At 30.3% G+C, this 27,931-nt stretch overlaps 1 protein-coding gene across 1 annotated transcript in view; it reads right to left on the reverse strand.

Moving 5' to 3' along the window:
• The window catches only part of SCA (SREBP cleavage activating protein), a gene marked incomplete in the record, with an annotated part of 84,765 nt that overhangs the window by 25,123 nt on the left and 31,711 nt on the right, over positions 1-27,931 (reverse strand). The window contains 6 exon segments of the mRNA XM_043053770.2: positions 3,731-3,846; positions 6,092-6,369; positions 8,872-9,014; positions 11,514-11,742; positions 18,848-18,938; positions 22,305-22,467. Of these exon segments, the coding sequence (XP_042909704.1) occupies positions 3,731-3,846; positions 6,092-6,369; positions 8,872-9,014; positions 11,514-11,742; positions 18,848-18,938; positions 22,305-22,467 (1,020 nt within the window).

Consider the following 27,931-nt stretch of genomic DNA (forward strand, 5'->3'; position numbering starts at 1 on the left):
CCAATTTCCACTTTTTTTTTCCATATCGTTTTAGTTCAAAATGGCGGGAGAAACGAGCGAAACTTTTTCCCGGATTATCTGGATACCGCATAAATGGTTCTCTACTGTATGCATAAAAAAAGAGTTGCAGATTTAGCTCTTCGCAATTAAGTCTTGCTAAAGTCATTGGTACATGATTTTTTGAAATTGGTTGCATACTTCCGTTTCTACTTAGACATCCTTGAAAAAAAAAAATTTTAATATACGAAGACTAAGCGAATAATGGATATCACGTTGCTAGTTTACAAGTTTGTTGCCAACCGTGGTAAAATACGAATTGAAAACTATAAAAACAGAAAGATACAATATCAATTATAACAATTGAGAGTACGAGTTTCCCCACTCCTGTACGGACGTCACTCGATATCGTCATGTGACGTCATCGCATTCAACTCCACACGAAGATTCCTACGAATCCCAGTGTAAGGGGGCGGGTGAAGTAGGAGTGTTAAAGAGGGGTAACGTTGAAGAGGAGGGAAAAATAAAGCACGTGCAGCTACGCCTCAGGCAGATGGTAGTTCAATAAGAGGGGATGGAATTCACACTGAAAGAAAAACAAAACTTCCGCAATCGCGGAAAAATTAGGTAATTGTGAGTGTCTGGCCATCGATAGCAGTAAAATTCGGGAGTTTTTTTAATTAATTCTGGAGGGCGGGAGAATAACTCAAAATTCGGGAGACTCCCGCAAAATGCGGGAGAGTTGGCACGTCTGTATATATATATATATACATAATGATACATTTTAATGTAAATTATGAATAAAAATTATTGGAAATAATGTGAACTCTTATTAGTATATAACAAAAATACATCAGCATTTTTTTATTTTTTGAGCTTCTTTTAAACCAGAGTAAAACATGTAATTTATTTATTAAAAAACATTTAATACATCCATGCATCGTAATAAAATTTTTTGCTTAAATGTGATTATAATTCCTTATTGTTAAAAATGTTAAAATATCTTATATATGAATTAAAATAATTGAAAATGATGTGAACTCTTATTAGTATGCAACAAAAATACATCAGCATTTTTTCAGGTTCTTTTAAACCAGAGAAAAACATGCAATTTATTTTAATGAAAAACATTCAATATATATTTAATATATTTACATTTAATACGCATTGTAATAATAAATTTTCCATAAATTACATAATTCTTTATAATTCCATTAAATTCCTAACCAAAAAATAAATAAATAAATATATTTCCCAGAGTCAGAAGCAAATTTGGCTGTATTTACGTATAAAATTAAAATTCTATTAATTTGGAAACATAGATCTTTTTTATATAAATATATTTTATATTTCTTAGATATATAGATACATAAAGGAACATGTAAATTACTTTAAATCTAGTTATCAGATTTTTATATAAGTACTAAAATTGCATTCCCGTTTGAGGAGTAGACACTAAATATGTTTATTAATCAGTACATGCTCAATTTTAAGATGTGAAACAAGACACAGAATCGTAATTTCTATGAATAAACATGCTCTTTTTTTCAAAATAAAATGTGAATAAATTAAAACTGCAAAAATAATTTTATAGAAATGCTTATCATTGCTTTTTAATATCATACATTTTTGAATATTTTTATTATGTTTCAAATTTTTTGACAAAGAAAATATTTAAAAAAAATAATTTTAAAGTGTTCTATTTAAATAAAAAGAACACTGCATTATATAAATTAGTATTTTATAGAATAAAAGAGTAAACACAAAAAAAAATTTTAAAGTCACTTTAGTTATTCGAAAAAATTGAATCAATACTAGCTTTTTTAATGCACACTGTATACAAAACATTCCACTTTCTTAATCATCCGGCGCTATAAAAAGCTTCTGTTTTCTTATTTAATGAGCAAAAAAAATAATATGACTGCTGAAGTCAAATTATCTTTCAAGAAATTCTACGTTAAATAAAAATTTTATATTAAAAAATTTTTTTAAGACAAAACTAACTTACTTGACAAATGAATATAGTAAAAACTTTTCATGACTACTGTTCAATAAATTTATAAATTTTTTTATTAAAAAAAGGTAAGATTTGAAGGGTAAGAAAAAAGAACAATTTTATATTTTTCCAAATTTTGATTTTATCAAGCATATATACAGCTGCAAACATGCATAAGAAAAAATTGAGTAGATTTTACGAAATAATATAAATTTCATGATAATTGTTGCAGAATGTACTAAATATTTTACATATAGGGTTATAGTCATCAAAACAGAAAAACTGCAATATTTTCCAGTTATGATTGACATTAAAAATACTTGAAATATTATGTATTATATTTACTCATAATTTAAAATATTAATAGGCATTTAATTCATCAAAGATAGTTAAAATATTTTTATAATTAATTTAAAAAGAGAGTTCTGAATAAAAATAAACTGCACATTTTAGAACAAAAAGTTTCAACTGATTTCTATAAATGAGAATCGACTTATTATGTATTAATAATACTTAATTAAATATTCAAGCAAGCAATATTCTGAACAAAAATTTTTTTAGGAAACTTACTCCATTTAAGGGAATTTTGTAAAATTTACAAAAACCATTAAATTTTAATTAAACCAGTAGAACAAGAGAAACTGGCAAAGTTCAGTAGAGTTGGCAGCTATGTGTATAGCTTCAAATGTGTTGAGACTATTTAAGTCTTAACTTAAAACAAAAACTTAATACAAAACAAAACTAATAAACTGTAATAAACTTAAAACAAACAAACAAAACTGTAATAAACTTAAAATAAAAACAAAAATGGTGCTTCGGGATTATACAGTCGGTCATTTTCGTACTTAGGGATTATCCCGTCGATCCTTTTCCCCAAACCCGATTTTATCGCCAAAAGGTAGCCTCTGTGCCAATAACTGCAAATTTAAAACAGGAAACACCGCAGAACTGTCTGAAAACACTCTGATTCAGAGTTAACGAATTTATGTTGCGGCAACTAAACAAAAATAATGACTTGTCTGCTTGCGCTTTAAAAATTATCAAGGGCTGCCAAAATGATTTACAATAACACATATGGTTAGATTCAAGAATAATTCAATGCGTAATTATAAAAAATATTAAAAAAAAGAGGTTTGAACTTTGTTTTGATTAAACTTTTTATTACGTATTTTTACACTTATATTTTTTTTGTTATTGTTATTTCCTTATTATTTGATAATTTTAATGTGTTTAGAATGTTTATTTTGGAAATAGCTTCTCATTATGATGGCGCCAGAGGAGCACTTATGCAAGCGTTGACAGGTCGACAGGATAATCCCTAAGTCAAAAAAAAACAGATTCTTTTTTTTCTTTTAAGTCAGTGTTTCCCAAAGTGTGGTACGCGTACCCCCAGGGGTACAGGAACAGATTAGAGGGGGTACGCGTTCTTATGCAAAATATCTTGCAACAAAAATTTTTAAAAATTTTATTTCAAAACAAAGCTAGCCATGAAAATTTATGATTACGTACTTTTCTATTGGCTATTTTTTGCAGAGTGAACAGTTAATAATTAGTGAAATCAGCAGCCAGTTGTGATTTTTAACTCTTGTGTAATTTTTTTATAGTAAAAAATAAATTCTATTTTTTATTTGTGGTACACTGTGTTATGAAAAATTTAAAAAGGGTACATAAAAGTCCTAAGTTTGGGAAAAACTGCTTTAAGTCTTTAGAGTAGTTTAAACACTGTAATTGCCATACCCAGATCTTTTAATAGCAGTAAGACATTCACCAGATAATGAATCCCATACATTAATGTTTCCATCAAGGCATGTGCTAACTACAGTGTATTCATCTGTGCAAAGGTATTCCAAATCCTGAAAATAAACAAATATAAAACTGTAGTCAAATTTCTAAGAATAAGTACATTTAATTAAGCAAAAATGTTACTTATAGGTTGCAATCAAAGAAAACGAAGCAAAATTAAAAATCAAGTAGGAAATAAGCTATTAAGATTTAACAAAATGCCTTTTTCAAAAATTTACAATACTTAAAGCAGAAACAAAAATGCATATAGCTAGATTAAATTGGATTTGATGACCAAAAATCAGCAGAATAACTGAAAGGAAATGTTATTGTATAAAATTTTAATACCATTAACTTACTACTAATTTAAGGGCTCTGAAAAGAAAAAAAGTTCTACAACAAAGTAATTAAGAGTAAAACCCTATCATATGTACAATCAAAAAACTAGGAGTAAATTATCGTAGTCTCCATAAAATAATGAAAAAAAAATACTTTTTTTAAAAATAGGTCCTAAAAATAAATAACTTTAAGTTTAGTTATAATGTTTTTAATCAATGACACTTACAATAAACATTATGATAAAGTTTCTTTTTATTAAACTAGTGAAAAATTTCAGCTAAATATAAAAAAATATAGCTCTAAATTTAACTCAAAATATTTTAAATCCATGATTTTATGTTCAATATACATCTTATTTACCTGTAAATAAAACAAAAATAAGTAACTTTATGTCTTATGTATCTTGTGTCAGACCGTCCGACATGAGGACCATATTATTAACTTGTAATGTGAAATTAGTTTTTTGTTTTAGTTAAAGCGCACCATGGATCAAGGGAGAAAATTATTTCTTAAACAAAATATAATGTTAGTGTATTATGACTAAAGATTATGATACACTTTAATAATATTAATTATAAAAGTTATTCTAAATTCATCAAAAAAGAGAAGAGTTAAAAATGATTATTTACATATTCTCTGCATAATAGCAAGTTAAAAGTTCAATTTCTGTACCCTTAAAAGTTATGATTAACACCATGCCAGTGTCGCCCGAATCCAGTTCGGGCAACTACTATGTGCAGTATTTGTTGATGACCGAATTGACTTTGGGCTGGAGAAAAATTAACGTTTCTATTTTGGGAAATATGACCTGAGTTCGCTCCTACTTAATTCACTATTTTCCTAACAGATGGCATGAGTGGTCCTAGTTTTTCACCGATTATAACTTCAGTCAAGGGCAAAGACTGCGATATGGGCTTGTGTGTAGTATCGTGTTTTGGGATATACCATACTGTAAGAGATTTGTAAAATGTATGTATTGAAAATCATATTGTAGTGATTTTATATTACATTTTACTTGTTATATTATATTTAGCTTCAAAATTTTCTTTAATTTGCTCAAATTGAATAAGATGTGTAAGTAATCCATTACTTTTTCATGTGTATCCAAAAATTATAAATACAGTAGTCATTGCATTTAAAATTTTATTTTTGTTATAAAAAACCATTTTCTAACTTTTATAATAATAAAAAGAACAAAATTAAACAGTTAACAAAAATTTCCATTTTTGGTCCATTTTTCTGAAATATATGTCACTGTTAAGGGGTTAAAAATCTTGCAATCAAGAAAAAATTTATCTCTTTTTTTAGTTTCCATAAAATAATTCAAGAGCACTGAAAACTTTTTACTAGTAATCCAGTAAGATACATAATAAGAATCAATTCTTTATAAAATTAGTATACCACCACGTAGGTGATAAATTTCAGAAATATAAAAAATATCTTAAGACATAACAATTTTAGAAAATAAAAGAGTTAAGCTTCGCTCGCTAGCTAAAAACATTGGAAGCATGTTTTTCAAACTAAACATTTCACTATAAAATGAAAACTACAACCTGCATGAATCATAATAATGAATAAAATATTATTTAAATGAAACAAAAATATTTTGTAAACATATACTTTAATTTCACACCGTGCATCTGTTTTTAGTTGTTTCAAATTGAGAACTGAATTTTCAATAAGAATCCCTTCTTTCTAAGAAGCTATATGAAGATTTATTAATCTGTTTCTAATTGTAATTTAATCTATTTTTTATCCGAGACTAATAATTTTAATTAAAAAGATAATTTCTTAAAAGAAAATGAGAGAGAACCTAATATTTTTTCATGCAAATGCTGTTTAAAAATAATTTGTGAATGAGTTTTGATGACTGAATTGGATTAAAATTGATTTAAATTAACAGAACAAAGAGATTCATTAAAATTTTTCATGAAACTATCATGTCACTGTTAAGGGGTTTACAAAAAAGAGTCTTACCTGAGAATGACCACATAATTTTAAAGGAAATGTTTCCATCACAAGATTGGCATCAGCAGCTCCATCCGAATATCCTAATCTATTGCCCTCTGATCCTGTTGCATTCTTCCAAGATGAGCGCCACTCTGCATAATGCTTGGAACACATACAGCGATAAAGTACAACCATGAGGTATATGAAAAACAGCAAGCTGGGAATTGCTAAGGTTATAGCAATTGCTACTTCTCCAGGTGAAGATGGGTGGTAAGGGAGATCTCTAGACAGCAGATCATCAATGTCTGCAAAAAAATTTATATTATTTCTCTGCAATCAATAATCAGAGTGATATTGCAAGTAAAATTTACCACATAAAATATATATTACTGCCAACATTGGAGAAATAAAATAACGGAGATTTTACTAATCAACCCAATATTGGGTTTACGACTACTGATGTTCAACTCGGTAGCCTTGAAATTTTGAACCCAATCCAGAAGACAATAGAACTCCTAGATCAAGCATTAGGAGAAATTTGCTTTTGTGGAGGACTTTTTTATGGAACTAACCCTCATTTGAGTTACATGGAGAGGAAAACCACGTAGACCTCCCATTGTTAGCCTAACGACAAGGAAACTCTAACCCGTGATTCATCTACCACTGAGGATATTTTATGTCAGCACTGCAGTCGTTGAGTGCTGGATGCGGAATTCATATCGACCAATCATCGATGGGATTCAAACCTGGGTGCACCCCATTGAAAGGTGAATGCACCATCCCCTGAGCCATCACGGCTTAACTAAAACAATTCTGATACCACTCAGCATACTACAGTACTAGCAATAGCACAATCTGCTGAGGAATAAGAGAAGCATTTTTGTCATCATTGGATATTTTGTCATGAAATTATTTTTTTTTTTTTAATTTCTTCAACAAATACGGAGAAATTTGAGAATATAAAGGTAAACAGGAGATAGTTGTAAAAAACCGGAAACATGGCAGTTATGAAACTACAACTTAAAAATAATATAACTGATACAAGTATGAATGCAACTTAGTAAAACTACTATAGAAACCTTGTGTAAATCCTTTATAAGATCATTGTAAGTTTTCTTACCAACGACTTTATTAATTTGTAAGTGTTGATGTGAAGCTATTTTTCCATCTATGATTTATGCAACTACTTGCTGATTTTTCTTTTTCTTAAAAAAAATAGTAATGGTTGAATGGAAAAAGAAATCTTAAAACAGCATTTATCAGTGTGTATAGTTTAATTTTTCAACAAAAATAATAACCTCTTAAGCACTTTAATGAAATGTCATAATTAGGTAGGGTTGGCGATTTTTCACTATTGGCAGTTTTATCCGTCATGGTAAAAAAACCTTTCGACATAGTTTTTGACAATTGTCGAAAACCTAAAATTGGTGGACGGTAAGTAAAAATATTATGTCTAAAATTCTCAATTCTTAAATTTAATGAATAAAAGGCAGATACAAATTTTAAGGAGATGAAGCTTTAAGATTCTTGACTGCTCTAGGAATCCACATTAAAATACATAATTAGTGAATGATCCCCGAGTCAAGTTTGAAGATTATGGTACTGATCAATAAATTGAATTTCTCGAGAAGGGCATTAGCTTGCTAGTGACAAAGACAATGGCACTTCACCAAAGATGAAAATAACAAGAGAAATAAAATTTTCTATTGCTATTAGGAAGAAAAAAATTAGTTAATCCCCGTAATCAACGAAAATTTGAGAGATTTTTTGGCTCAATTTCAGAAAGCAGAAAATGAAGGCTGAAATTGAAAATCTCTTGCAAAATGCAGCAGAGTTGCAAATGAGAGGGCAAGAATCCTTCGCACTGAATCCAGCTCTATATGGATGAAATACATGTGGAACCGCAAGTATGTCATCAAACATGTAAAACAATTGTCGTTTTCAGACACTACGAACTTACGGTAAGCTGAAATAGATTGGGGTTGAATGAATTGTGAAAACGTTGAACAGAAGAATGTGAGTAATATTTGTTTTTTTTTTTTTGCGTAATTCGTAGTGAAAATAGACATGGTAAAGAAAAAATAACTCATTTTGGAAATTGGAAAATTAAGCACTTTTTAAAAACACCCAATGAAAAAAGCACCTTTTAAGGCTTTTACAAATAGAAATAAATAGAATAAAATCTAAAATAAGCACTTTTAGGCACTTTTTAAAAACGCTACACACCCTGTTTCATTCATTTCAGAATAAATAATGCATAAAAAGTGAGCCTTACAAATATTTCTTTCTTGACATGAATCTTTTTTTTGTTTTCCATGCGATTATTCATGTAAGAATAAAAAAATATAAAAATTTAATTAAATCTTTAGATTTGATATACATTTTTATTTTGTAACTGTCATTGAATAACCGACCAAATTTAGGGTTTACGGCAACTAATGTTCAACTCCGTAGCCTTAGAATTTTGAACCCAATGCAGAAGACAAGGGAACTCCTGGATCAGTTATTGGGAGAAATTTACCTTTGAGGAGGACTTTTTGGTGGAACTAACCCTCATTTGCATTACATGGAGAGGAAAACCATGAAACCTCTCACGGGTAACCTGATGGCAAGGGGACTCTAACCTATGATCCATCCTACCACTGATGATATTTTATGTTAGCACTGTAGGTGTGAGCCAAATGTGCGATTCGTATCAACCAGTCATCGCTTGGATTCGAACCCAGTAAATCTCATTAGAAGACGAGAGCCTTATCCCTTGAGTCACCATAAAAGTGAAATAAATAGTAAAATAAAAAGCTACTTACCTCCATCTTTTATTTCTCCAGATGATAAAAACTGCCAATATGATTTCTTTGAAATTTCAAAATCCTTAGGATTCCTCAATTCAATAGCTACTTCAGGTTCTACGGCAACAGAAACGTGGATAGGAGGTAAAATACTGATGAATCTAAAATCAGAGAATTAAATTGTAAATATAAAAATTGTTCAATTAAATAAACTACACTAAAAAATCTCTATATCCAAACTTATTGGTAAATTTGACTATAGAGATTTATTAAAAAATATTTTTTAAAAATTGCTACCAAGAAATTTTCTTTCTAAGGAAGTTTGAACATTTCAGAGTTAAAACAAAGGGTTACAACATTTTTAGTTTCTAAATAAACAATTAAGAATTTTTATTAAAAATTAAAGTAATATATAATATAAACGAATGCTTGGAATGTGAACATAGAGTTGATTGTACAATGTCACAGGAATAAGCAGTGTGAGTAGTTCCATTAAAAAAGCGTACACAAGAAAAAGTTTATTCTTTACTTTCAGGAGACTTGATTTTTAAATTTTTAATTTCAGAAGAATTTTTTTTTAAATTGAAAGAAATTAAAAAATTTAAAATGACTTTGTTAGGTGGTGATAAAAAAATGTGTGATAAAAAAAATTTCAATGTAGTTAGAAATATGCAGTTTGGAGATTTTATTAATAGGAAACTCTGTTTCATTATTGGATTGAATGTTGAGTTTATTAACACAAAATGGTAAATAGATAGCATTCGAAAAAGATAAACATCAATGACATAATAACTCTAAAGTAAAAAAAAATCAAATCATAACACACAATAAAATATTTACCTCTTCTCAATTCCATAAAAGTCATCACCCCTTGCATAGTGAAACTTTTACATTCACACTAAGTAAATTCAAAATGGAACCGACTTGTTTTATAAAAATATTACCAACAAAGATATTTTTATTTTATACTACATGTTGTAATAAATCAATATTTGACCGAAAACAACTTAATTAATACATAATTTTTCATGTTGTTGTCGTTGGCTATCAAGGCGGAGCGGGTGAGACAGCTTATTTTTTCCAGTGGCGCCATCTGGGGCCAAGAATTCGACTTCTGGCACACCCATACGTCACACCCATTTTATAGGGCCGACTCATTCATTCATCCACAAATCCTAATTTTGACCAGAACCAAAGAACCATCAATCTCCAATTCAGTTACCCTGAAGGTATAATTTGTTATGGGACATAGAGGAGGTTGGGCAGCTCTGACGAGCAGGACACATCGATCAGAGGTCTATTGTACCCAAACCCTAAATCGTGATTAGCAAGAAAGCCCTATAGCTGAAATAAAGTTCAGCAAGCACCTTACAGGAACGTCTTGCAGTTCCCAGGTATTGACGCAATGCTGCCCTAAATGCTCAAATCTTTGAGCAGAATAGACATCACAATCACAGAGTATGCGTCGTGATGTCTCTACTTCAAGATGACAACCCCGACAACGATAATTGGATTCTATTCCCATTATGTGTAGGTGCCTCCTGAGGATGCAGTGACCAGTACGTACACTAGGACAGTCGCGATTCAGCTCCTTAGCTTGTCTCTGACCGTCAGCAGCGCGCCATTGTTCATGGGCAATCTTGCCGTAGAGCTTGAAAATGGATGCCCTAAATGAGGAGGGAGAAATTCCCAGCGCAGGTTCAGAGCCCCAGAAAATTGCATTAGAGTCAGCCCGTGCTGCTTCATCAGCTAGCTCATTTCCACCAATACCCATATGTCCAGATACCCAATGCAGGGATACCTTGTTATGAGCGGACAGGTCACAGAGGGCCGAGAAGCATTCCCACACTAACAAAGAGGTGAATTTACACCTTGACAGTGATAGGAAAGCAGCCTGACTGTCAGAACAGATGCGGATAGTCATATTTTAATACCCCTTTTCTAAGCATATCTTGCAGCACAAGATAATGGCATAGACCTTAACCTGAAAAACCGTGGCATAGTTTCCCAGGGAGAAGTGAAGTTTGGTACCGTCATTGGAGCAATAAATTCCTGCTCCTGATTTGAACCATTAGTGTACCATATTAGACATTTGCGTTTAAGCCACCGAGGAGAATTAAACCATTCATCCCTAGTAGGAAAATGGATCTTGAAAGGCTTGTGAAAAGCGTATCTTAGTGACATATAGACACTAGGCATAATAAAAGAGGTCATATCCATCACTTGTTAAACAAGATGCCCCATGACAAGTGCTTGGAATACTCTTTCCATAGGCCAAGGTACATTAGACGCTTTATGCCTGTCTGAGCTTCAACTTCAATGCGTAAGTTCAATGGAAGAAGTCCAAGTAAGCTCTCTAGAGCAGCTGTTGGAGTGTTCTAAGACAGCCTGATAGGGCTACACAGACCATTCTTTGTAGTCTATTAAGATTAGACCTTGCGGAGCTCAATTTAGTCCTTGAACATAGAGGACTTAGAGACCCAACAGATTTAATGTACACCAGTCACCATTTACTACACGGGAAGTCTTCAGCCGGCTGGTTTTCCCGGCTCTCTAATTTTCATCTGAAGTAAATATAAATTTACAATAATATTTTATACATAAATCAATATATATGAACTGATAACAAATTAACCTTCAAACAGCTTGTTATCACTTACCTTCCAGAAAGAGATATGTTATAGTATCCAAATAAAGTAGTCCAATGTTGGGGATAGAGTGACTGCCAAGAGTTTAAATTATGGTGCTTTAGACGTATATCTATGTTTCTTGCAAATTCTTTCACTGTTTGATCGCTGCAGTTCCAGGCTTTATTTTCATTTGTTTCGTTTGAATTTAAAAGTGTGCTATTGAATCTGGGTGAAATCTTAGACAGCAATGGATTTAACACTGAAAATGACAAATATGTGAAATAATTAAAATTGTAATTTTAATAAAGAAACAGCTTAATTTTTTTCTTAATAGATAAATCATTAAATAAAACTTTCTTAACTGTAATCAATTAAAATTATTTTAACTTTATACGCCCAATCTGAAACCTAAAATACAGAAAAGATGTAATGAATGGAAACAGGTAGAAACAGATATATTATTTTATAATTGCATATACAGAAAAAAATTTCTATTAATTTGTAAAGTAAATGGATTTCACACTGAAAATTACAAGTATGCCAAATAATTAAAATTGTTCCATTTTTAATAATAATAAATAATTAAAAAAAACAGCAAGACAGAGATTTTTTTTTCATACAGGGTTCATACAGAGATCAGAAAAAGAAATCCAAGGAGTCCAAAATTTCAAGGACTTATCAAAAATTTAAAAACTTTGTCTAAAAGATAACTAAACAGTTTTTTTTTAATTAAAAGACAGTTATTATAAGGAACTTTCAAAAATGTATATATAGCATATTTTTTTCAAGCTCTTTTGAAATAAATTTTGACTTTGTCAAACTTCATCAAGAAAAATAAATGAAGTTATCACTTTTACACATAAATACATTTTCCATTTTCGAATATTTTAATAAATCTTGTTAAAGCACAGATGTTAAAGATTAACATAAAAACCTACCAATCTTATATTTTTAAATTTGAATACATAAGAAAATCTAAGGCATTTTATACAAAAAAAAATCACAGTAAATTATTAATTAAGTTTGCTTGTAACTTGTAAAATTTATATTATTTGCTGTTATTCTTTTCTTCTAACTCTTGCAATTCAAATTTTTTTTCTTTTAAAGTTTTTCTTCAACTATTAGATTTTGACAGCCAAGTTATATCATTTAGTTTCCCTGCTTGGACAGCAAATTCATCAGCGGACTTAGTAAGTTCATCTATGCAGCACAATAATCTAAAGAGTTTCTAAGGACTAATTTGGAAATCTAAGTAGTTCCAAATACTCCTTGGAGTCTTTTTTATTTCCAAGGAGTTTCTAAGGAGTATAAAGAGTCTGTATGCACCCTGATAATTGATAAATCATGAAATATATATATATATATTTTTAACTGCAATCAATTACATTTATCGTTACTTCTTACAGTCAATCTAAAACCTAAAACACTTGTTAGAATTTTTCGTCTATAAGGTAAACATATAACGGATGGAAATGGATAGAAACAGACATATTATTTTAAAATTGCATAAACAAAAATTTTTTTTAAATTAAGTTGCAAAGTAATAAAAAATTTACATTGTTGGTATAAAGCCTGAAAGCAAATAGTTAGCATTTAAACTAAGTGCTTATTGTATTATAAAAATTACTAACTACTTATCAACAAGAACTTTCAATTATACACTACCGGTCAAAAGTTTGCGAAAATTTTGAAATCTACGAAGAAAAGGTCTAAATTCATAGAACTGCGAAAAATCATTCAAATTGCATGAAAATTTGATATGTTCTAAAGTGAACCCTCTACAGTTAGTTACATATGATCAAATTGCAATACTTTGTTTTTTGCGAACTGAATCCAGCTTTTCATCATGGGTTGTTTTTATGGTGAAAAAATTTGTTAAATTTGAACACTTGCCAAACTTGCAAAAAATTTTTTTTGCACTTTCTGTTAATGGATAATAGTTATTTGAACCATTCTATGTAAGCCCTCAAAATTTCAGATCAATTTGATTTTTTTTGACGAAGTTACAGAATTTTGAAAAACATGTGTACTTTTCTCAATTTTTGAGCATTCCACATATGCAGTCTTTTGGTCTATACATCTTCTACCAAAAAACTTCTTAATTTTATTGTTTTCTATATTTTCCAATAATTAATATTTATTAAAAAACAAATATTCTCATTCATTATTGTAATTATTAATGTTTATATTTATTGTTTATATTTATTACTAAGGCCCGGATTTTGATGACATTTGCATTTTTATGCATTTTTTGCATTTTTGGTCTTTTAGAGCATTTTTTTTTTAGATTTATAGGGCATTTTTCTTTAAATTTTGGGGCGTATTTTGCATTTTAATGCATTTTTTAAAGTTTTTTGTTAATTTTTTCCAATTTTTATTATTTTTTATCAATTTTCATTATTACACTGGCTTCCAAACAATGAAGAAAATCTATAGGATATTAACAGGTGAAGCAACATCTTTTCAAATTGAAGAAGAATTGTCAGTAAGTGAGACCGTCTTTTTCAAGTACGCACCTATAACATCAGTAGACGTTGAAAGAAGCTTCTGCAGGAATGAAAATTTACTTTCAGACAAGAGACGCTCGTTTACATTTCAAATTATCAAAAAACATTTAATAATCCAATGTAATTCTGATATTTAGTAATATTATGAGATGGAAGTTGTTATATCCATTAAAGTTTCTATACAAAATAAAAATATTTTGGTGTCAATATATTTTCCTTTTTTTGTTATTTTAGGATATAAAACATATTTTTCAAACTTTAATGAACGTAGAACAAGTATTGCATTGCTTTATATTTTTTAAATGACTCATAATAATTTTAAAGACCAAAATATTTTTTAATTCAATATGTTTACTTTATTTAAGGCATTTTTTGCGCAATTCTTGCATTTTTAAGGGCATTTTTGGCCCTTTTTAAGGGCATTTTTTGCACTTTTTAAGGGCATTAGTTGAGATTTTTTAGGTCATCAAAATCCGGGCTCTATTTATTACTTATATGTATTAGTTTTGCTGTGATATTTTTACTTTACATTAAATTAAAACAAAAAGTTATAACAATAATTACATAAATAATTCTAAAAAATAATAACAATAGTATAAAAAACTTGCATTTTTACTAAACTATTTTATTTACAACAGATCAAATATTTAACATATTCTTATTTGTATTTTGTAATTAAATAAATTAACATTTAAATCTTAGATTCCTCGAACCATCCACCTTTTGCTTTTGTTATAGCCTTACATATGTGTGGCATTCGTTCTAACAAGCCATTAATCACTTCAAGTAATATAGAGTTCCATTCCTGCTGTAAAATGTCCCATAACCGAATTCAGTTCAAAATATCACAGCATCGAATTTGTCGATCCAAATGATCCCATAAAAGTTCTATTGGGTTACAATCAGGACTCTGAGCTGGCCAGGTCATAATTTTCAATCTGACTTCGTTTTTTTTTTTTTTTTTTTTTTGCATAATTTTGACGTGTGCTTGGGATCATTGCTTGCTGAAATACAAAATTTGAACCGACAACTTTTTCACCTGCAGGAATAGCATGACGTTGCAAAATAGAATGGTACTTTTTTTTGGTCCATTATTCCATCTATTTTAATTAAATCTCCTACATATATTGGCGTATATCATTTCCAAAACATCCCCAAAACATTATGCCACCCCCTCCGTGTTTAACCGTTGGTCAAATGCAATCTGGTTGCATTCGTTCTCCTTCACAACGCCTTACAAACATGCGACGTTTGCTCCCAAAAATGTCAAATCTTGATTCATCAGTCCATAGTACACTTTTCCAATCTGTGATTGACCAATGCTGATACTTGCAAGCCCATTCTAATTGTAGTACTTTATTTTTGGGTCTAAGAAGAGGTTTTTTTGCTTTAAAGCAAGCTTTACGCAAACACAGTTTTATTATTGAAGTTGAAACTTTTTCTGAGCCTAGGAATAATTTACACTTCAGTTGTGCTGGTGTATCGAATCTATTTTTTAAATTTGTAACAATAATTTTTCGATCATCTCGATTTGATGTAATCTTTGGCCCTCCAGAACGTGTGCGATCAACGTAGAGTCCTGTTTCATCACCTTTTAATTGTAGAATGAACGCATGCTAATGAAACATTTTCTAATGCAGCGATTTTGTCTATAGTGTGACCTGCTTTTCTTAAAGATACTATAGCTGCACATTTTTCAGTTGATATTTCTTTTCTAGGAGACATATTTAAAACGCTGCTTCAAATAAAATAATTTAATACTAAAAAAATTAGTCAATGAAATTTTACAGTACATTCTTCAAATTAACAATAAACATCGTTTCGTTTGCAAGAACAAACAAATTTTCGATGAAATGTGACTGTTCGGTCTTAAGCGAAACGCCATTGTAATAAATAGGAATTTATTGGAGTTTTTTTTGTATCAATACTTTTTAAAGAAGGGTTATTTTTCAATAGATGGCACCACTAGATAAAATTTAAATGCAATCAAAATTATGATATTTCATGAGAAATTTTTTTTGATCCTTTTAAAATGGGATTTTTGGGGTAGATTGTGGATATAAATTGTATTAACATTTAAGGAGGTTTTGATTATCACTTTTATGGCGTATTAGTGGGTTTGTAGCTGGTTTTTCTTATGGATCTTTTTTTTTGTTCTGACGTGCACTGGATGCAGGATGACTTTTGAGCGAGTAAACAGGTCAGTATGGATTATTTCGTCTTGATGAAAAAAGTATAAGAGGCGTGAAGAGTGGCTGAAAAAGCAGGACGACGGGAGTGCGGATCGTGCCCGATGGAAGGTTGGGTTGAAACATCACCGCTGACAGGATCTATCATGGCTACTAGAAGTGTGTTCTGAGCCGGTATCATCGAGAATGAGTTTAGATATAGCTGGAGTCTCGGAGTGAGTTGATCTAGGCTGAAATGCTGAAAGGTTGATGTTTGGAAAGAGTCTCTGGATGCCGCAACTAAGTACGCAACATTGGTCGGATGAGCTGTTGCCTGGAAGAAAGTTGATCTGAAGCCTCAGAACAGTTGACGGGAAGTGATAGACTGAATGTCGCTAAGTTCAAGACGGTTGGCAAGAATTCAGCGTTCCTCGGCAGAAAATCGAATGTTTCTAAAGAACTGAATGGCGGTCGGAAAGTCGAAGTTCTCCTAGTCCACAAGTCTAGCTGCAAGCCCGGTGGGCGTTCCAGAAGGTGATCTGCAAGTTCCTTTTGTATTTATAAACTCTAATTTCTTACCTTTTTAGTAACTTTTTAGAAGAGCATTTTATTTCGTATTTTAAATTATTTCTATCAGGTGTTAAGATACCTATTTTAAGATGAGCCTTGGATATTTAATTTTAATTATCTGTTGTAGGAATATAATGACCTAAAGTTTAAATGTTTCTTGTAAATTTAGAATAAGCTAGGATTTTCATTTCATAAATGTCTCTTTTAGTGTGAATTAATTGAATGTGGTGCATATGAAATTTAAAAGTGCTTTTTATCGAAAAGTTTTATCTTGAGTATAACCATTTGGAAATTTAAAAGTCTATAAATTGGAAATTTTAGTGCACATGAAGGCATCTGGAAATGATTGAAGTTGTGTTTGTTGAAAATTTATAGTTATAATAAAATTTAATTTTTATTGTTAAATGTTTCATGTAATTCATTAGTTATTTGTCTATTTTTGAACCTGGGTAACTGTTACCAAAATTCAATTAAAAGATCACAGCCTTGCCAAAGTTTGAAGGGTAACGGTACACCATCTGTTGTAATTGTTTCCAACTAGTCAGTTGCTCTTGAACTTTTGTTTGAGCCAGTTGGGCTACCATTACAATAGTGCAGTGATTTTGGTTTGATCATTTACAATTGTTAAATAAAGTATTGTTTGTTTAACTTCTAGCATTCAATGAAACAGCGCATTGTGTACAATCGTGTACAGTGACATATATGAGATATTTTTTTAATTATATTCATAATTAATTCTTTGTAATAACAATAATTACAATAATGAATAAGAATATTTGTTTTATAATAAATATTAATTATTTGAAAATATAGAAAACATTAAAACTAAAAAGTTCTTTGGTGCAAGATGTATAGAACAAAAATCGAGAAAAGTACACATGTTCTTTAAAATTCTATAACTTAGTAAAAAAAAATCAAATCGATCTAAAATTTTGAGGGCTTACATAGAACGGTCCAAATAACTATTTTCCATTAACAGAAAGTACAAAAATATTTTTTTGCAAGTTTGGTAAGTGTTAACAAATTTTTTCATCATAAAAACAACCCATGATGAAAAGCTGGATTCAGTTCGCAAAAAACAAAGTATTGCAATTTGATCATATGGAACTAACTGTAGATGGTTCACTTTAGAACATATCAAATTTTCATGCAATTTGAGTGATTTTTCGCAGTTCTATGAACATTTGAATTTAGATCTTTTCTTTGCAAATTTCAAAATTTTCGCAAACTTTCGACTGATAGTGTAAATACAAACTATTAATAACATTTCATTTCCAGTACCTATTACCTACCAACTAACAACCTACCATTAATGATGTGTAAAATCAATACAAAAAATTTATTTATCTTTAAAAAAAATTTCCTAGCCCTAAATGGTTTGATAATAAACTATATTTTATTAATTAAATTAATAACTTGTTAAGTAAATATTCAAATTATATTAATTAAAATATATATTTAACCGCTAATTAAGTTAAATATTTAATGTTAAAATTAAATTTTTACTATATTTTACTTTGATTATAAATATGATTATATATATGATTTAAATTAAAATCTTGCAGTTATGCATTTTCATTAATTCACAAAGAATAACAAATTATTATTTTATGTAACAGAATAAAAATAAAACTGCCCTCTTAGTAATTTAGAACTTTATACTTTTAATGAAATTTTATCAAATCACCATTTGTAGAAAAGGTGATATAAACCAGGAATTGAAATCTTACTATAACAAACTTTTATTTTTTATCAAGGGTAAATTATACCTAATTCTTGATTCTTCTTAAAAACTCTTCGCGTTATCAAATTAATAAGCGAAACTATTTGCGATATCAAAGTAAAATAATTTTTTTTTAAATTATTTTAATTAATAATTTAAAATATCTATAAAAAAAGAGAGAGGTATAGTAAAAAGTACCAGTCATCTTTTTATAAATAAAGATTGAAACAAACGGCCTAAACAATTAATTGGGTGCAAATCTTTTTAATTAAAGGAATAATTAAAATTTTAATGATACAAAATAGGTTCAATATAACAAAATAAGTTCAATGAAATTATTTAAAGTATTTTAAAGTAAAATTTGTCGATTGCATAAATATTAAAATAAAAGGATACCTTGTTTGGAAACTAAAGTTGAATTTCCAGTATACCGTTCAACTATTCCTGAACTATAAACCAACAAAAATATCCAAAGCACAAGACAGATCTGAAAAATAATAATAATTAATAGTTATAATATTGAAATGTATCTTATCAAGCTTATATAAATACATCAATCTATTAAGACTTTTTTTTTTGCCAGCGAAAAACAATTTACTTTGATGGAATTTACTTTACTGTGATAACTATATTATTCTCTCGACCTATTTAATGCACCTATTTTAATTACTCAGGTTTTCCTTTTTCCATAAGACACAACATTTCATTGGGACTATTTTGCAAGATTTTCCCTAATTTTTATTCAGAAGCACTTCCATTTTATGTTACTTGGATGATTGTTCTCTTGCCATAAGTATAATTTGCTCTTTTTAAATTCCGTGCCAGTCTGCCCAGCTCACTTGAGTGTCATTGTGATATATATATATATANTATATATATATATATTCTCCTTAATTGTTTTTAGAAGGGTGGCCCACCCCGCAAGCCTTTTGTTCTTATATATGCGCCCTCCTCGCCCTTTTTGTAAAAAAAAAATCTACCATCCCTTAGAAACATTACCTTTTTATTTTATTTTTTAGGAAAAGGTTGCTTTCTTAACCATCTGTTTTAATGAAAAGTTCATGTCTGATTTATTTAGATACTGATAGTTATTTTATTTTAAATTTCATTCCCTAATTTTAGTAAGATTTTTCTTATGATGTCTAGTTAATATTTGCATGATATTCGTCCTCAGAGATATTTACATCTTTTATTTGAGGGGTATATTGATTTTAAATTTTAACATTATTTTTTTTTTTTTAATAAATAGCTTTAATTTAAAAATGCATCTTTGAATGCTTATTTATTTATTTTCTCATAATTTTCAGTTTAAAATATGCTGTTGTTTGAAACAAGTTATTGTTTGAAACTGAATGAGAATAACTTTGTGAAACATACACATAAAATAGCATAAAAAGTTAATTTAAAAATTGAAGATTGAATTCAGTTATTATTATTATTATATAATATTACACATTTTGATGATCATATAATATTATATGATCTTGATATTGATGGTCTTTTTAACGGTGGTGAGTGCCCTTTCAAAACTCAAAGTACCCTTTCCTGTGAGGAAGTGTTCCCTTCCCTTTTTTATTCATAGGGAGAACTCTGATATATATATATATACAGTGAAGCCTCCGTTAAGCGGACACTCATGGGACCAAAAAATTTGTCCATTTATGAGAGTTGTCCGTTTACGGGAAGGGTATATAACGAAATTTAACAACGTAAATTGTTTTTAGAATATTCTCAAAGATGTATAAATAATTAAATAATATCTACAAGGATACTGTAAATATCTACAAGAATATTTATTTAAACAATAAGAAAGATAAAAAAGAATATATAAAGAAGTTTGATATAAATACATAATTCTGGATGTAGCTACGGATAAATAAATAAATAAATATAATTTTCCCATTAGCATAGATACTCAAGTTAGACATATGATACCAAATAGGAGTGTACTGTCCTCAGTCCGCTTCAATTATTAGGTTCACATCGCCTTACACCTACTTATCATTTGATAGGGAACATGGTTAATACCTTCTTGGAAAATAAACCTCCCATGATTCACAGAAGAAAAAGAAATGCATACCTGTAAGTCATGAGGACCTATGGAGGTGATTATTCACAATTGATCAGCTATCAAGTGTCTGTATAAATGTTTCATTTATATAAACACCTCAAAGATTATGCTTCTGTTCTCTTTTTTTTTACCCCAATTGTGTTAAATACAGTCTTTAAACTGATAAGAAAATTAAAGAAATTTTCAATGGGGAAGAAGCATTGAAAGAAGTCATTTCAACTTGAGGGGTCTCATAACCTGTGTGGTCCAGATGAAAAGATCAAAAGATGCCGATGTCAGAATTATTTCAGAAGTGCAGTACCATTTTCTCTCCTTTCTTTACAAAGATAAGGCAAGGTGACAGGAGAAAGATTGATTTTTCGGTGGTGAACCGCATGGATTTATGCATTGTTGAATGAAGCTGGCATTAATCAATTTTTATTTCACAATTGAATATTTGTAATTTTTATTAAATACGAATGTTCTGGTGTTTGTTAAAATCAAAAACCTTTTATCCAGAGAATCCACTGTGTGTAGATATTGTTTCATGCATTTATGAATATTTTCAGTTTTGTTTTGGGATAATGGCCATTTTGCTTTGGTCACATGGAAAAGCTTCCGAAGAAAAAAAAATAGTTAGCACGATTTGAATCCATCTAACCAAAAAGTACTAATAAGGTAAATACCGATTCAGATAAAATTGAATTCAATATTCAGGGTATCTGCTACATTTCAGATTTTCAAATTCATGACTTTTCATGACTAATTGCAAGAATTTTTCATGACTTAACGAAGTCACTACTTTCTCCGACAAAAACATAACAATAAATTTGAAAAAGCACTATAAGAACATTAATTGAAATGATAGGTATAACCAAAACTGTTATACTCTGCATCTTTATATTTATAGATTTCAAATTTAAAAAACAGATTAAAGAAAGAGTTGAAGCAATAAAATGGCTGAAAAAATACAAAAGCAAATTTTTTTTCCTGCAGAATTTTATTCTAAAGATACTTTTCATGTTCATCGGAAAGGAAAGAAATACTCCTGATTTTTCTGTTCTTACTTCGGAATAAGAAAAATTCACCAATGACTGGTGTTTAATAAATTTTCACTTAGTGGACTGTAAAAACTAATTATTTTATTTATTTCCATGCACACTCATTTCACTATTACAAAAGTACGTCTGCACATTTGTGAAGTGTTTTGAACATTGTTGATTTTTTGTAAACACGAATAAATGCCGCTGGGCAGAACAACTGGCTTGCTTCAGCTAGAATTTTAAATTGATAACATAAAAAAAAATAATAATGATAAAAATTCTGAAATCACAGAAGTTTAAAAGAAAATTCGCTCTAGAAATGTTTTTTCTTTCAATTTTTTGAAAGAGCAGCGTAATTTTTAAAGAGCATGATAAGAACATTTTATATTTTTAAAAAATATGGCTGTAAGTGGGGATTTTGTTACAAATTCAGATATTCGGAACAGCATGAAATTTGGGGGGGGGGGGTACCATTTTAAAAATTAGATTTTTTAGCAACCTAAATCCAAGACTTTCCATGCTTTTTTTTTTAAAAAAAAAAGTTAAAATCATGACATTTCATGGCAAATTTTGTCCAATACCGAAATTCATAACTTTCCATAATTTCTCATGACTTTCCAGGCGCGCAGATAACTATATTTAACTAGCCTTTAAAAACTATTTTTTATTTGTAAGATCATAATTCAAAAAAAGATGTGCAAGTTTTAAAATTTAAGGCAATTAAATGTAAGCAATAAGAACAATAAATTAATCAACATACCATTAATCCTCTTTGTACCATTCTAGTTCTTGCCCAAAAATAAATGAATTTCATTCTTTTGGACAATTTTCCCAGCGTTGGAACTGCAGGAGGTGCAAAGATTTTAGCTGAAGTGTTTGGAGGTTTCAATGAAATATTTACATCATTATTCACTTGAACAAACCTAGATTTTAAATAAATATTTTGATCATTACTAACTTGTTCTAGGTTCTTTTGTGTTACTATATATAATTTTACTAAACTATATAAAATTTTACTATATATAATAAACAGAAATAAAAGTATTTTTAATTATATTAAAAATAATTATTTAAACATATGGAAATAACTCTTGGGTTGAATTGCAATGAAAGAATTAAGTTTTTCTTGCGCTCACTAGAATACAGTAAAACAATTACCGACAATAGATCTCTAAAAAAAACATTTTTTATCGTATCCCTAATTGAAACAAACTCTAGTGACTTACAACTGACTTGATGTCTGCTGAGCAGTTAATAGTACACATATCAATGTCTGCACTGCGAGTATAACATTTTGTTTTCTTTAATATTTTATTAAAAAAAATATTTGTTTATTAATTTGCATAACACATTTTGCAATTCTTACATTTCTAATCAATACTTAACAATAGGGAAGTAAAATACAATCCAATAACAGAAAGCTACTAAACTGTAATACCTATTACACTGGTTATCATAAATTAAGGAAAATTCACAAAAATCGCGATAACTCAAGAAATTACACATGGAATTTTATGAAACTTACCCACAATATACAACACATAGTAAGGTATTAAACAACATAAAAAGAAATTATCAGACATTAATAGTAGTATAGAAATTAGCACATGTATAAAATAAACAAATTGGAAGTATCGGTTTGCAATAGAAAAAGTACCTTTAATATGGAATATGATTGCCTCTAGAAGCAATACAGCACAAACAGCGATGTGTGATGCTTTCAATTATGCGGTCTATCAGTTCAATAGGAAGTGAGAGCCATTGCTCTTGTAAAGCAGTTGCAAGCGTGGCAAGGGTCTGAGGGGGCGGATTGATGGCAGATACACGCCTCCCTAGAGCATCCCAAACGTGCTCGATAGGATTCAAGTCCGGGGATCGAGCTGGCCACTCCATGCGAGTAATTGTTTCCTGTTGAAGATAATCATCAACAATGCGAGCTCTGTGTGGTCTTGCATTATCGTCCTGTAACAGGAAGCAATCACCAATTGCCCCGGCATATGGGCGCACATAAGCATCAAGGATGTTGTCTCGATAAACCTGAGCATTCACGGTTCCCCTTGGAAAGACATGGAGGTATGTGCGCCCTCCTAAGGATATGCCTCCCCAAACACAGACACTGCCTCTTCCGTATGCATCTCTTTCACGGATGTTTGATGGATGATAACGGGTCCCAGGTTCTCTCCATATCAAATAACGTCTACTGTCACTTTCTAGACTAAACCTGGACTCATCCGTAAAGAGAACAGGCCTCCATTGATCTGACGTCCAGTGGACATGTTGTCGGGCCCACTGCAAACGGTCTCTCCTATGGCGTGATGTGAGCGGCACGCAAATGGCTGGTCGTCTCGCATACAGACCACCTTCGTGGAGCCTTCTGCGCACAGTTGACGTTGACACCAACCTTCCGGTGGCTGCAGCAAGAGAGGATCTAAGATGTGTCGGAGTAGCGGTTCTATTCCTGCGTGCACTTAATGTCAAATATCGGTCATCGGCACTGGTCGTAACAGTTGGCCGTCCTTGACTGAACCTCCTAGATGCCGAATCTGTGGTTTGAAATTGCCTCCAAAGTCTATGAACCACAGATGGACTCACATTTAGCCATCTGGCCACTTCTGATTGACTCTGCCCTGCCTCTAGTCTCCCGATGGCTCTCCATCGTAGTTCTTCAGGCAAATGATGCCTAGAGGTCATTATTACGAATTGGCTATCTCAGATTTTCAATGTCGCAATCACAGTAAAATTTGTGTGCTTTCTCTCAAACTTGGACTTTTATGCTCCAGGCAGATGACGTAAGCCGAGTGCAGCGCCACTAATTTGCATATTGCAATTTTACTCAGCTACTCTTAGTGGACAACATATGCAAATTTTGCACGGTTTGGCTTACTTTTGAAAGAGTTATCGCTATTTTTGTGATTTTTCCTTAATTTATGATAACCAGTGTAAATTATTTCATAATTTAATAATATATATATATATATACAGTAAAACCTCGCTACAACAATATTTTGGGGACCCAATAAATATATTGTTGTAAAGGGATATATTGTTATATCAAGGTCCTACATACTTAGGGGACACAATAAGTTTTTTTTTTATATATGTGTTAACTATAAATGTATTTATATATTATGCACAAAAATTAACTTGCATAGTGTTAAATACGGTTAAATATTAAAACCAATTGAAATAAATGTAGACAGTAAGATCGTAAATATACCTGAAAACCGCTTTTATTGAAAATAATCTGATATTTTTGTTTGTTTATTCATTTTTTGAACTGTCAAGTCAACCAACAAAGTAAGTAAGCATTGAGTCCAAAGTATGAAAATGATTTTTGTTTGTGAATGATGCTCCACCCACCCTCTACCGAAAAAAATTCTCTTTCATGTGTTAATGTGTGATGTTTGTGGTCATTTGTGACTCATGATCAGCTTTTAACATAAAGGAAATGAAATCAGATAGGAATGTTACATCTGTGACTTCTTAAGAAATGAGGGAGGTAATTCTAAGAATGGAAGCTCTTAGGGTGGTCAGCAGTGAGTCTTCTCTTGTCAGAAAAAAAAATGGAAAAATGGCAAAAGATGATAAAATAGGATTTTTACAATATTTGAAAATCAATAACAAATGGAGAAAATAAGATTGAAATTTGGAAAAAAAAATCATTTTACAGGGATTTATTGCTTCAGAGAACATCATAATATTGAGAGGAGCATTACATTAATTCATATACAAGTTTGCCGGGACCACGAAACATTATCCTAATAACGAGAGTTATTGTAGTATTGTATATCGTAGTAGTGAGAGTTCACTGTATATATGTATACATATTATGTGTGTGTGTATATACATCGATACATGTATATCATATAGATCTATTTATATACATACCCTCCAACTGCTACAGAAACCTCCAACTGCTAGTTTCAGAAATCTTCTTTTCAGACGGTAGCAAAATTAATGTCTTAATATTTAAAAAAAATTTATTTTAGCGTAACTTGTCCACTATTACTTATAAAAGTGCAGGCCATATGGCTAGATTCTTAAGTTCTGATAAAAGTTTTAAGAGAGATCCATTTGCTTTAAAAATTTCAACTTTGGTTCGCTACCACTAGAAAGAATTATTTTCAAAATCTTCATAAGTTGGAGGGTATGTATATATATATATTATAAATATAACAAAGTCAAAAAGGACAAAAAGAAAAAAGAGAAAAATAGAGAAAATTATGAACATTAATTAGTTATACTAGAGGGCTCCAGCCCCTGCTCACTACCGCTCGCCAACCCCCGATAATTGCTACGCAATTACATTTTTGTTCAATTTGCGAACAAACTTAAAGTCGTTTTCCTGGAGATTAGCTGGCAGTTTTTCTGCAGCAACATCACATAGAGAGAATATGATAGGATTGTAAAATGTCAGAGGAACTTATTATCAACATTATAAACTTATATAAAGCGATTTCAATACAAACAATATTATAAACTTATATAAAGCGAGGAAGCAATATTACTTAACACATTACTATAGGGCATTAGCCGGAGATTAATCTCCGTATCTGACGCAAGCGGGGTAGAGCTGAACTCAAATCATTGTTAATCTTATAGGACGCTTCCTATATAGTGCTTTATCCCCCTCCCAGTAATTTAAATTTTAAATTAAAAACAATTAAAACCTGATGAAAAAAAACTTTACAAAAATTACAAACAAATTAAAACATGTAATACTAATAAGTTGATTCTAAGTAATATTTCAAAAGCAAATACCATTGCAAGTAATTGATCAATTAACTTCAAGACTGTCAACTGACAAAATATTTTAGTTTCAATCAGAAGTATTCGTAAGTACACCAAGGTATTCGTTTTTATTTAAACGTCTTAGACTTTTCAACGTTTCTTCGCCGCGCATTCCGCCGTCGCGTATTGATAGCACTACGATTATTTTCCCGTTAATTTTGTGCAGCTAAATCATGCTCAGCTCTATGCCGCTGTTGATATCGCATAAGATATTCACGGCGGCGATTCATTTTTTATAAAAGATATAAGCATTTTAAAGTAAACTCTGTTCAATATATTTCGATAATTTGGAATGCGAATAGTTTTTTGAGAGAGTGTTGATTCGCATTTCCAATAACTCTACCTGATTTATCAAAGCTATTAAAATATATTGGAATTCTAAAATAAATAACTGCGTTCTATCAAAACAAACATTTGGGTAGACTATATTTGAGGGTGCCCCTTGATTCTCGCCAAGTTGATATCGCGGTTGATCACCAAGCTGGGAGATGTTGAAACCCAATCGTGATTCTGATTGGTTTAGATTTTAGCGTTATTTTTAAATGTTTAACGGTATATGTAATTTCAGAGGTTCGTTAGTTCCACGTTGGATACTGGCTGGTAAGGTTACTTTTGAATCTGATCAATAAGACCGAAGGTATGTGGGCAGTCATAAAGAGAGATTTAAGAAAAAATATCAAAGCTGGTCCGGTATTACAGACGCAATTTTCGATTCGTATTTCGTCGAATTTATGTGGCGATGGAGGTACACAGATTCAATTCATGATAAATTTAGACAGTATCTAACTGTTATTAGATAATTCTGTGCACCTAAATCTGAGAATATTCAAGCTCAATGAAGAAATGAGTTGTTTTTTTTTTACTTTTCCTCTGTGCCTACTCCATTAATTTTTGCTTCGATTCAAAATCCTTTTTATTGGGTTTATTAATTTTGCTTATATTGGGTTCACTGCAAGTTTTGTCCGATGTTTTGTTGAAATTTTCCAATGTTTTATTGAAATATCATTATATTTTGAATGCCATTCCTGTTACCATGGTGTTCCGCGCAAACAGGAATAGCGCCAAACATAAGTAGCCAATTTCGCCAAGGGGCACCCTTAAAAATATTATTCCCAACATTTTATTATAAAACTTTAGAACAACTATCTTTTTACATTGGCACTCAAAATTGTTAATAAACACTGGATAATATTGCGTTAATGACACTTTTATCTAATGACGTCATAAACAATCGTTTGCATGAAGTTTAGGTCATAATAATCATATATAATTGTTTGCATAAATAATCGTTCGGTCTTTTTATAGCTTTACGTAACAAGTGTGAAATTTGTTTTTTGTTTGGAATGCCGATGTTATAATTTTGTTGTTGAGTTCATAAATCTTCCTTTTTATAAACGTTATAGTAGAATTTTCTTAATTATTTGATTCAAAGTCCTCTGAGTTTTATTTGAGGTCAGTTTGTATTTTGTATTTTTTTACAGCATTATTAAAAATTATTACCTTTTCACATACATGCGTTCTCAATTTTGATTGGCTGTTTTGTGCGTTACTAACCAGAAGTCTTTTGTGATTGGTATAATCTATTACGAGCATAAC

The sequence above is a fragment of the Parasteatoda tepidariorum genome, chromosome 7 (genome assembly GCF_043381705.1).
Source record: "Parasteatoda tepidariorum isolate YZ-2023 chromosome 7, CAS_Ptep_4.0, whole genome shotgun sequence".
NCBI classification, from domain to species: Eukaryota; Metazoa; Arthropoda; class Arachnida; order Araneae; family Theridiidae; genus Parasteatoda; species Parasteatoda tepidariorum.